The sequence below is a fragment of the Centroberyx gerrardi genome, chromosome 2 (assembly GCF_048128805.1).
Source record: "Centroberyx gerrardi isolate f3 chromosome 2, fCenGer3.hap1.cur.20231027, whole genome shotgun sequence".
Taxonomy (NCBI): Eukaryota; Metazoa; Chordata; class Actinopteri; order Beryciformes; family Berycidae; genus Centroberyx; species Centroberyx gerrardi.
This window is the reverse complement of record NC_135998.1, coordinates 27600220-27610814: the sequence shown is the minus strand read 5'-3', so window position 1 is coordinate 27610814 and position 10595 is coordinate 27600220. Positions and strand designations below refer to the sequence as shown.

At 41.1% G+C, this 10595-nt stretch overlaps 1 protein-coding gene across 2 annotated transcripts; it reads right to left on the bottom strand.

Moving 5' to 3' along the window:
- Positions 1-1060: 1060 nt before the first annotated feature.
- bcl7a (BAF chromatin remodeling complex subunit BCL7A) lies at positions 1061-5539 on the bottom strand. 2 transcript variants are annotated; one of them, XM_071899029.2, is made up of 6 exons: positions 5388-5539; positions 3893-3974; positions 3538-3634; positions 2565-2714; positions 1934-2037; positions 1061-1311 (listed from the first exon to the last, which is right to left on the bottom strand). In XM_071899029.2, the coding sequence occupies exons 1-6, from the start codon at positions 5477-5479 to the stop codon at positions 1237-1239; spliced, it is 600 nt and encodes a 199-aa protein (XP_071755130.1). In that variant the 5' UTR covers positions 5480-5539; the 3' UTR covers positions 1061-1236. The 2 variants fall into 2 exon arrangements, with proteins under 2 accessions (XP_071755130.1, XP_071755121.1); XM_071899020.2 differs by lacking the exon at positions 5388-5539 and adding an exon at positions 5228-5319.
- Positions 5540-10595: the final 5056 nt, after the last annotated feature.

The following is a 10595-nucleotide window of genomic DNA, read 5'->3' as shown; positions in this document are numbered from 1 at the left end:
ACCGCTGAAATTCTCAAGATGAATTTGGACTTATGAGGTTTTGCAGATGTTGAATTTACAGGAGACAATATTACTTCTGGGTAGTGTTTAAATTCCAGTCTCCAATTGTTTGCAACTAAAAATCAAACTGAAACTTTTGTGGTTGAATATAAATATTGAAAAAAACTCATTAGTGACAATTATAAGGCAAAACAAAACATGGCACCAAAAGTGTAATTCAAAAAACTGTTTGACCTAAGTATGTTTGATCATAGCAACACAAGGCACACCTTCAGGACCTATGCTACCTATGCCTGTCTTCACTATTCATCTAAAGAGTTTAACTTGACCAGTACCGTTGTCTTCTTCCTCTACATACCAGAACTAACTCATTGAAAACAAGTGAATGGAGAACTTTCATGGATAGAGAAAAAAGACACATCCACTACAGCAGCAAATCTATCTGTGATCGACTGTGATATACCATAACAGTGCATTGACCCTCCTGAGAAAAAAACCCTAAACATTTCCTAAACAAATATAGAACATTAGTCTAACAGGAGGCGAGTTGGGAGGATTGAAGTGATGTGGTCTTTAGGTGGAGGTTTCCCGTAGCCACTGATCTAGGACCAGGTTAGCCTCTGCGTGTCCTGAGCTAAACCGATGGGAGTAAAACATTTCAAACGGTCTCAGACCAGAGTCTAGGATCAACCTCGTCCTACGCTCGCTGATGTGGACATCAGCATCAAATCCCCAGTGTTATTCTTTTTAAGTCACAGATGCAGGTCAGTGTTTCTCTTCTGGCCTGGCCTGGGCTGGGCTGGGCTGGGCTGGGCTGGGCTGGCAGCGCCACCCCCTGGTCATGGAGGGGAATTGCAGCCTGGGTTCAGAGCTTCTCTTGGCATTAGTGAGAGAGAGTGTGGAGAAGTGTGAGGAAGCACGGAGGGGATTAGCGAATAGAGGTAATATCCATTCTCCCTCTGTGGCAGAGGAGTGTTAGGGCAAATATGGTAAATCGGGGGGGGGGGGGGGGTGGTTAGGAGGGGTTAGGAGGGGAAGAGAGATGTCCGTTCTCCCTTTGGTATTAACAAGTGGGGCAGGGGGGTGGGGGTGGGGTGGGGTGGCTAAGGAGGAAAAAGAGGAGAGGGACGAGAACTGGTGAGTCCATTACCCCCAAATTATCTAGGGTTAATGGAGGGAGGTACAGAGGGAGGAAGAGAGGAGGATGAAGGAGAGAAATGACTCAGCCCAGAACATTTAACTCTCCTCAAAGTCCTGAGATGAGGACTCCTGTTTGCTTTTCTTGCTGGGTGGGGCCTCCTCCTCCAGGTCCTACCGGATAAAAACGCAAAGAGAGGGTCAGAATTGCTTTGTACAACAAGTACAATGAATATACAGGAGGTAGTCTCTGTGGTTTGGGTGCAGAGACACATCGACAACTTGCACAGTGAAACAGTACATGGTGGCACACATGGTTCAACAGTGGGCTCCACCACTGCTGGACAAGGACAGCAGGACCCCACCTACAGTGCAAACCAGACAAGACAATAGACAGTCCATCTATGTCACTCTACAAATATCCAAACATTGACTATGTGCATTCAGGCAGCACACAATATGGTTGCAACAGTCATTCTTCTACATTCTCTAATTGTGTTAACTTCTTGTAAATTAAATAATGATGAAGTTTAACAATTCATCAATTTGCTGGGGACCCCCCTGGAACCCCCTCAAGGGCCCCCGGTGGTCCCCGAACCCCACGTTGAGAACCACTGGTTTAGGGAATAAGTTAGCAATAACTTTGATCTAGAGCAACACAAGAACTGTTGATAATAGGCTAATGGATCTGCATTCTGTGGCCATTTTACCATTAACCATCACTACTACATGGGCTACCAGACTGATCCCTTTGTGAGGCTAGGCTTTGAAGACAGATGTGCACAGATGTCCATACCTGAGTGGCTTTGCTGTCTGAGGAGTCCTTCTCCCCTGAGGACAGGCTGTCTCTCTTGGCACTTTGTGCTCTCTCTGAGGTCTCTGAAGAAGGGGTGGTCTTACCTGAGGAACACAACACACGGCACCAGATTCAGAGGGGACCAAAGACTGTATATAGTAGGTTATTTTAAACTTTGAGGTAGTTTTTCATCAGTGAAGAACAAGAAACACAGCCATTTTAGACACATTAGTGCCGCTGTGTGGTCGCACAGAGTAACTGCACTCTGATGAAATTTCTGAAAAGGGACGGAGATGTGAACAAAACTATATAAGCCAGGGGAGATATACTACTTTTATACGTTTATATGAGAAGTCAATTCTGTCCAATCAATGTGAGAGAAAAAGACCGATCAGGAAAGACGGAGAGTAAAGTGGACACAGTAAAAAAGACAAATTGAGAGCGAGAGAGAGAGAATGAGAGGGAGACAGAGAAACCCAACGGAGGGGTGACAGTTAAAGTCCCGAGGGGAATAACATAACCACAGCTGCACTGTGTCTGTGTCCCGCTGTAAGTGTGTTTAACTACAGCATTTGAGATCGTATGCTTGTGTGTGTGCGTGTGTGTGTGTGTGTGTGTGCACATGTCTCACCCCTCTTGCTGTCCGGGCTCTGGTCACTCTTGGTCTCACTGTTGTCGCGGTGGGACACGGTGGCGGGCTCCGGGGCGGGGCTGGTGCTACAACTGTTTTCCTGTTTCACCGGGGACGAGTCAGCGATGGAGCTCTGGTTGCTGTTGTCATCTAGCATGGACAGAAAGACGAGTGATTTGAGTTTGTACTTTGATTGTGAAATTGTATACAATCACACTACTCCCTATAAACAATCCCATGGTCATCATAAAAAGGAAAAGCGCTCAGAAAATATATGCTTTTTTAAAGAGTTTTGGATTCTAACACTACAATTACAGTTAGTAAAGCAAGAGATACAATGAAAAAAATAAATAAAAATAAAAAACATGTTTTGCATATGGTACCACTAGCTCTGTTAGTACTACAATATGCAATGTATTAATCTAAGAGCAGACAAAAAGAGTAAGTCCTCTAATATCTGTATTTAAGATATTTCCATACTTGTAGGCCTTAAACTTAAATAGTTTAAGACTTTTTCAGACTCTCTAAGAATCCATGGATACCCTGAATTAGAGCTGAAAGATACTGACAAAAAAAATCGAATTGTGATTATTTGACAGAATATTGCAGTTGCGATTTAAACTGCGATTCATATCATTACACGTTTTTCTTGTCATCATTTTTTAGAACTTTGAAATTGATTAAAGAAAAGTGATTTTGTTGAAAAAAAAAAAAAAATAGATGTCAGCGTGCAGAATTTACTGAGTTTGTGTCTGATGAAAGGTTTTGATTCATGGACCAAAGATCACCTGCAGCTCTAAAACTCCTTGTTTAGAAATCCATTTTGGACGAAACTCTCTCTTAAGAAATTAACTGCTGCCTCTGCCATTTGGAAATTGCAAAAGATTAGATTTTTTTTCTTCTTCGATTAATTGTTCAGCTCTACCCTAAACAACCCCTCTGGCTGTAGGTGTGTGTTGAGCGTCACACCCACCATGCATGTCCATCATCCCTGGGGAAGAGCTGTTCTCTGGAGTGGTCACCTCTGAGCCGTACTTCTCATCTTTGCCCTTCTTCTTGTTCTTGTTCTTCTAAAACAAACGAGAGGAAGCAACAGCGTTCAAGCACAACAAAAGAGCGTGAGGATATCAAGAAAACAGTTCCACTAAAATCCAATTCAAATGCAAAAGAGTGACATGAACACAAACATACAAAACCAATCAGTGTACGTACTCATTTTCTACATCGTCAGCATAAAGTATCTGTTCAAGACATTTGGGTTTGTATATAACTACTTGTGCAACATGTGTGGGTACAACACATCATGACAGCAAGTAAGCTGGACTTACATCATCTGATTTGGGCTCTGTCACCGGCACCCACTTGTAGATGCGAAGGGACGTGTCTCCCACAGTCACCCATTTCTTCTCCCTGTGTAGAGAGACACCCAGCTGTACTGAACTGACTCAAAACAAGAGCTAAAGGCAATAACACAAACAGCTCCCTTGTGAAAAAGGACTACTGTAATCCTAAAATACATTTTAAATGGATATTATATAACTACCACAGTAAAACTACTAAGTCCCTGTAGGAATATTATAGTGATGCCATAGGAGTTAAAAAAGTTCAATAAGGTCATTATAAACTCACTATTGAATATCACAGCAACACTTTAAATCTCTATAGGAATATTATAGAGACAACAGCAGAACAAATAAATGCTAAGGTGACTATAAACTCACTATTGAGCACCGTAGACACACTAGAAGTCACTTGAGGAAAATTACAATATTAAATATCATGAGAGATAAAATAAAAAATAAAATAAAACAAATTCCATAAATGATGACAGGGTCACTTTAAAGTCACCTTTAGTACCACAGACACACAGTGAGTCCCTACAACAATGTGCATATATATTAATTTTTCGTTACTCATAAGAGAACAAAACATAAAAAAAAAAAAAGCAACCAAAAAGATACATCAAATTTTACGTCATCTAAATGCCCCAAAGCATGCACGAGACTTCACCTAAAACACCTGAGGCAAAGTAGTTTTCAGAACTGAAGACCACAACTTCTACTAGTACACTGATTTGGACCCGGGGAGGTCTGATTAACCCACCAGATAAAACATATCACATTTATATATTTATATATCTATCCTTCAATTACACCGCCGAGCGGGCTTATACAACTGGTATCCGCGGTCATGTCTCCTCTGGAAATGAGATTCCTCGTGCTATAAGTTGATAAAACCGGCTCTTTTATCCGTTAAACGTTAAGACTGACTCATTGCGTGTTCAGCCATGCACTACAGTAGCCTACTTCCCTCTCCCAACCCCCACCGTGCCTTAGTCTCTATCAGACCTAAAGGGCGACTCAAAGCGCTTAATTTAAAACTCCAGACGGACTAAACTACTCCGACTCAAGAGCGCCGTCGTCAAATTGTTTCCAAGTCGGAGTTATTGGACGTTTTGACTCATCCTGCTGCCTTTAAACTGCCGCCGGAGACACAAGCACAACAGCGGTTAGGAGAAAGCAATGGCTTCATGTGACTGCAACGAAATGGCTTCTGGGTTCAACCCTAGCTGTTAAAATCTGCGGAAAAAAAGGACACAGGTTGTGTGTTCACTGGCACCCGGACTACAGGATGCTGCATCGCACTAGTGCGCCCCGGTGCACCTGAGTTGCAAGTACATCTGCTGTAAATCCCGTTCAAAAATTGCCCTTTCTTTCAATTTCATCCCGTATTCCTTCTCGCTCCTTCCCTCTCCTCCCCCAACAAGCAAGGCTTTCTCGTGTTAGATAACGAAAGGGTGTTTTTGCCTCTCTTTTCTCTTACCATTTTCGTACTTTCTCAATAGCGGCCATAACCCTCTTGATGTCATCTTTTGCCCTGCTCCGGGTCTCAGCTCGGACCGACCTGCCCGACATTGCCGCGGTGGGTATAATATTTTTAAAGCTCGCCGGCAGTTCAGACACAATGCAAACAGTAGAGCGCACAGAGGAGCCACTGCGCCTGCGCAGACCGGAGAGCGCGGACGGGAGGGGTGTTGGGGAGCCTGCAGCTGCACTATGGAGAGAGATCTGTCTCCCTGCTGTGTGGTGGGAGAACAAAGAGCCTGCAAAAAGCCTGGATATGCACTCATCCAATAAAAAGTTTTGCTTGCAACTTCAGCGCCTGCACGCTGTAACATTCAGCGGGGATGTAGCGGAGGGTAAACCCGCCTCAACTCAGCTTTATCTGCACAATAATTCACCCACCTTTTCAGCATAGATCTTAAAGAGGTAAAGTCATAGTATATAATGATAATAATGTGATACTTTAATAATCCCTTTATGGAATTTCTCTTTTTACAGCGATGTACTGGTAAATATAACGGAGGCTAAGCTATGACCTCCAGTTGGGGCAACTACCAATATGAACAAAAGTCAATTATATTTTCAGAAAACACTCATTTATGCTTTTATTTTTTAACATAAAATAACATATACTTGTATAACTCCCATTCGTTTGATACTGCTTAGTATGATGTATACTGTGTATTTGTGTCAAAAAAAAACATGTCAGCCTAAAAACTGTCTACATGTGTGGGAGATAATAGTAGTGACAATGAAATCTGTGATTAGAATAGTCTTTCTTATACATTCTCTCATTGGGATCATTTGTGGTGAAATTAAATAATTCCTCATTTTACTGAGAGCCCAATCAAGGACCCCTGGAGGCCTCCGGATCTCACTTTGAGAACCACTGAGTCACAGAACAGTGCCTCTGGAGGTAGTGGGGTGGGGGCTCAATATTTTGCTCAGGGGCACTTCGGCAGGGAACCTTGGTCCTACAACTGAAAGCATTTGGTACTGGTATTTGATATTGGTGAATACTGTGAAATATATATGAGATTAGGAGATTAACAGTAAAAATTGGCAACAAGCATATCAAAGGAGGGGATGTAGAATTGACAAAATTAAGAAAAAAAAACAACAACAAATCACTGAATTCAACTGATACACAATTTAGGGAACCAGAGTGGTTTGATTTTCAGTGGGATCAAAATGAAGATATCTATAAATAAGACAGAGGTTCATGTGTGAGATCAAGAGGAAAGTGGAGTGAAAATGCAAGGTCATTTTTAGTTAAGAGAAAAGAAGAAAGTGCTGATTGATGTATCTGTCAGTCCTGCTATCTCAACATTTGTTGCCAATTTTCCCAGGAAAGTAGGGTGGACACAACCAGTAGATATTGGCTGAACCGTAAGACAGACACTGACCAGGCCCACGTTAACAGTCAGGTGAGGATTGTTTATTGTTCTGGGATCCTGGAAACAAGTGTTAACAACAGACTGCAGTGACAAATGCCTCAAATAATGCAAATACAAAATGGCAAAGGTCATAGTCCACTGGTCACATGCACATTGTAGGTGGGTTGTTAGGATTTGAGTAGCCCACAGTCCACTGCATGCTGGCACCCAAATAGGCATCCTACCCATCCATGACCCTACCCCACTCCCTGTCAGGAGTCAGGACTAGCCTCATTGTAGTTACACCCATATAGGATCAGCGTTAGCCCTGCACTAGCTCATCCAAATGAGGTTTCGTCTTTTTCCAATTTGCCAATACACAGGTTTGGATGGATCTATCCCTTGCGGGCGAGTGCCTCTGTTAGAAAAATGGCTTGGATGTTAGATGAAAAGACAAGTGGGTGATCAAGTAGGAACTTCCCATCACAGATGTTTGGTTGAATTAGGCCCACAACTCCCCCAGAGGGATCAACAGTAAATCCTGCCATCCTAGGACCAACCTGCTCCACACCTACTCTGAGGATGATTGTTGTTAAAGGATCTTGGAAAGTCAGACTAAAAAAGAGGAACTACTTATTCAACTTTCATAAAGGAGTCCAATTTCCAATCAGATATGTTAACAGCTAAAAGATCGACGAACACACCTTTGTTTCCAGAGATGAACTGATCTTAGCTAGCGCACCATCTTAGTAATTATATCCATGTCTTTCCCATCATAAATCAGTATTTTAAAACAATTTCCAATTTATTTTTTGAATGCTGCACTTTGGGAAACGTTTCATTCACTCCTGTCTGACTCCAGCAGTTAAAGTAAAATGGAAAAAAGTCAGCAGGTCGGCCTGCAGATAGTTTAAAAACATAGTCTGTTAGAGAAATCTGCTGTGAGCAAATGAGTCTCACTCATTCAGAGTAGATTGATATTAAAATCATGCAAATGTGTCAAAACTTAATTTAATCTTTTTTTTTCTTGATGACATTTTAATAACTTGTGAATTACTTGTACTTGTAATATTCTGTGCAGTTTGGGATGAGAATTACACAGGCTATGACAATCAGCTGAGCCAGTTAGAATTATTTCCATTTATTTATCCTTATTTGCAGATGATGTTTTGTTGTTTTTGTCAAATATCAAGCAATCCCTTCCAAGTGACCTTAGTATATTTGATATATTTTGCTATATTTCCAGTTATAACTGGGCAAAATCTTCCTTGTTACCGCTGAATCAGCTATTTCAACATCACAGTTTTTCATGTATTTGCAGTTATGCGGTTCAGCTATGCGGGCAGCGGGAATACCCATCAACATACAACCTACCAGCCATCCACTCATGGAGTTGATAAAAAAAGGTTTTAAAAGGAAGTATATCGTTCATTTATGAGTCTCTCCATAGCTGCTCACTATCACATCCCCGCTTGCTATTAGAAGAATATAGGAACAAATGCATTGATTATGGTGGCTCTTCAATAAACTGGGATAGAGTATGGAAGAATATTACACAGAACCTGAATAATCAAATTACAAGCTTTAACTTTGTGCATTTATCTGATGACAAATAAAAGACATTTGATGAAAATATCCCTATCTCCATATTACATTTATGCATATGGTTTTTGGAGTGCCGAGAGGTTAAAGCTTTCTGGGAAAGGGTCTCTCAAAATATGTCCACTATAATATAATAGGAGCAGAATTGGACTGTTCACCACTTTTCATGATGATGACTCATGTCTGACGCTTAACTCAGAGGTGGCTTTTAGGGCTCACTGCTGTAAGATGGCTACCTTCTAATTCATTATCAACCCGTCCATGGTGCCAGTCTCTAGTGGACTATACGTATCTATGGAACTCTCCACAGCAAGGATGAACCATGCTAGTCAGAGGAACCATGAGGCCTGGATGGAAGTGGTTCGTTTAGCCAGAAATATATCAGTTTAAAGGGAAGAGGAAAGGAGGGGGACAAAACACAAAACAAAAAAAACAGGGCATCTTCATGATTGGGGAGGATTTTTTGGTGCAATATACACCATGGAGCTCCTCATGAAGGTGTATGTGGAACCCGTACATTACTGGATGTCTTTGATGCTGTTCTCCTGGTTGGCTCCTTCCTGCCTATGCTCATGAAGAAAGTGATCCTTGTCATGGGCCTAATGTTTGTGCTCATATTCCTCTTGCATGTACCTAAAGCTCTGGGGGGGGGGGGGGATAATGAACTAAGAATGAATGAATGAAGCTTGAATCACATTTATAAAACTGGAAAAATTATCATATTGCCCTCTGGTAGTCGCTCAAAACTCAGTAAGAAAGGATTTGACCTCTATGGGGGATTTGATAAAAAAGTCATGGGCTATTACATGAGATTATATTGCATAACAGTGGATGAAACGTGAGCCTGACTCCATTTCTGTCTAAAAGAATCCTCTCTCCTTGTTCATGATTGTAGCCCACACGGTCTGTTAAAGGGAACATAAAATCTCCAGTTCATGACATTTATTTTGACATTTATTTTGTAGTTGCCAATGGGGAAATGAATGGGTCATTTCTCTGGAATCAGCGTGGTACTGGCTGTCATCACACACCTTGCTCTAAGTGAGTCCACATTTATAGCTTAGTTATTGTTGTTATGATTAAAATGGAGAGTAGAGACCAAGCAAAAATCCTTTAGAAATTTATTTGGGAGCCATATCTAAAAAAAACAAAAAAAACCCCACATCAACCAACTGATAGTTTGGTGACCTACATCTAATAATTTATCACACTGACCAAATAATAGCCAATATTGTCAGTCAGTATCAGTCATCACTTTGTCCCCAGAGATTAGGCTATATCAGAGGTGTGGCCAAGTCAACTCTGCTCGAGTCCCAAGTCAGTCTCAAGTCTTGACGCACAAATCTCAATTCAAGTCCCAAGTCTAAATGTAGATTACCAAGTCAAGTCCATGTCATTGTCAAGTCTCAAGTCTAAATGTAGAACAGCAAGTCAAGTCAGAACAAATCAAGAGTCCAGTATCAATTTAATATCTTAAAGAAAACTAAATATCTAGGACTTTTCAATGCAATATGGTTTTAATAGGATAAAAACTTGGTAAGAGCATCATGAGTTTGATTTCTAGAATCAGTTTCAACTTCAATAAATTCAATCATTCCATACAAATTCAGAAAACAGAATTTTAATTCAGTCGTCTGCTGGAACAAATCTCATCACTTTCAATCTAAGTCATTTACACAAACACAAGATCTCAAGTCAAGACTTTAGAAACCTTTTCAAGTCATCAAAGTACAAGTCAGAGTCAAGTCCCAAGTCACCAGAACCCAAGTCAAGTCAAGTCAAGTCTCAAGTCTTCTCTTCATGCATCAAGTCAAGTCTCAAGCAGCTAAAATTGTGACTCAAGTCTGACTCGAGTCCAAGTCATGTGACTCGAGTCCCTGTCTCTCAAGGCGGGACTGGAAGTTTTGATGGTAAGCGATATTCGATGATGTGACTGTTACCTCGCCACAGGATGTAGTGAAACTTTAGTGAACTTTTCAAACTTTTGCATTGTCTGCACAGTGATCATGTTATTTTCTCATAAAAGTTGTACTGGTGAAGGGCTTCCTCTACAGGAGGTTTTCGTCATCAACACACTTTCAGTGCTTAAGATAATGTTAACTGTAATGTTATCTGTTGTAGGTCCATAGGCTATTTAATAGTCTAAACTGCAAGCATAATAATAATAATAAGCATAATAATAGCAACCATCTCTGCTGCTTTGGGAAAAC

Bases quoted from the DNA above. Each gene is read 5' to 3' on its own strand.
- bcl7a (XM_071899029.2), bottom strand. From the start codon at position 5,479: ATGTCGGGCAGGTCGGTCCGAGCTGAGACCCGGAGCAGGGCAAAAGAT. The intron at 3,975-5,387 runs GTAAGAGAAAAG...CTCTCTACACAG, and splicing joins ATTGAGAAAGTACGAAAATG to GGAGAAGAAATGGGTGACTG. The intron at 2,715-3,537 runs GTGGGTGTGACG...TGTCCATGCTAG, and splicing joins AGGGATGATGGACATGCATG to ATGACAACAGCAACCAGAGC.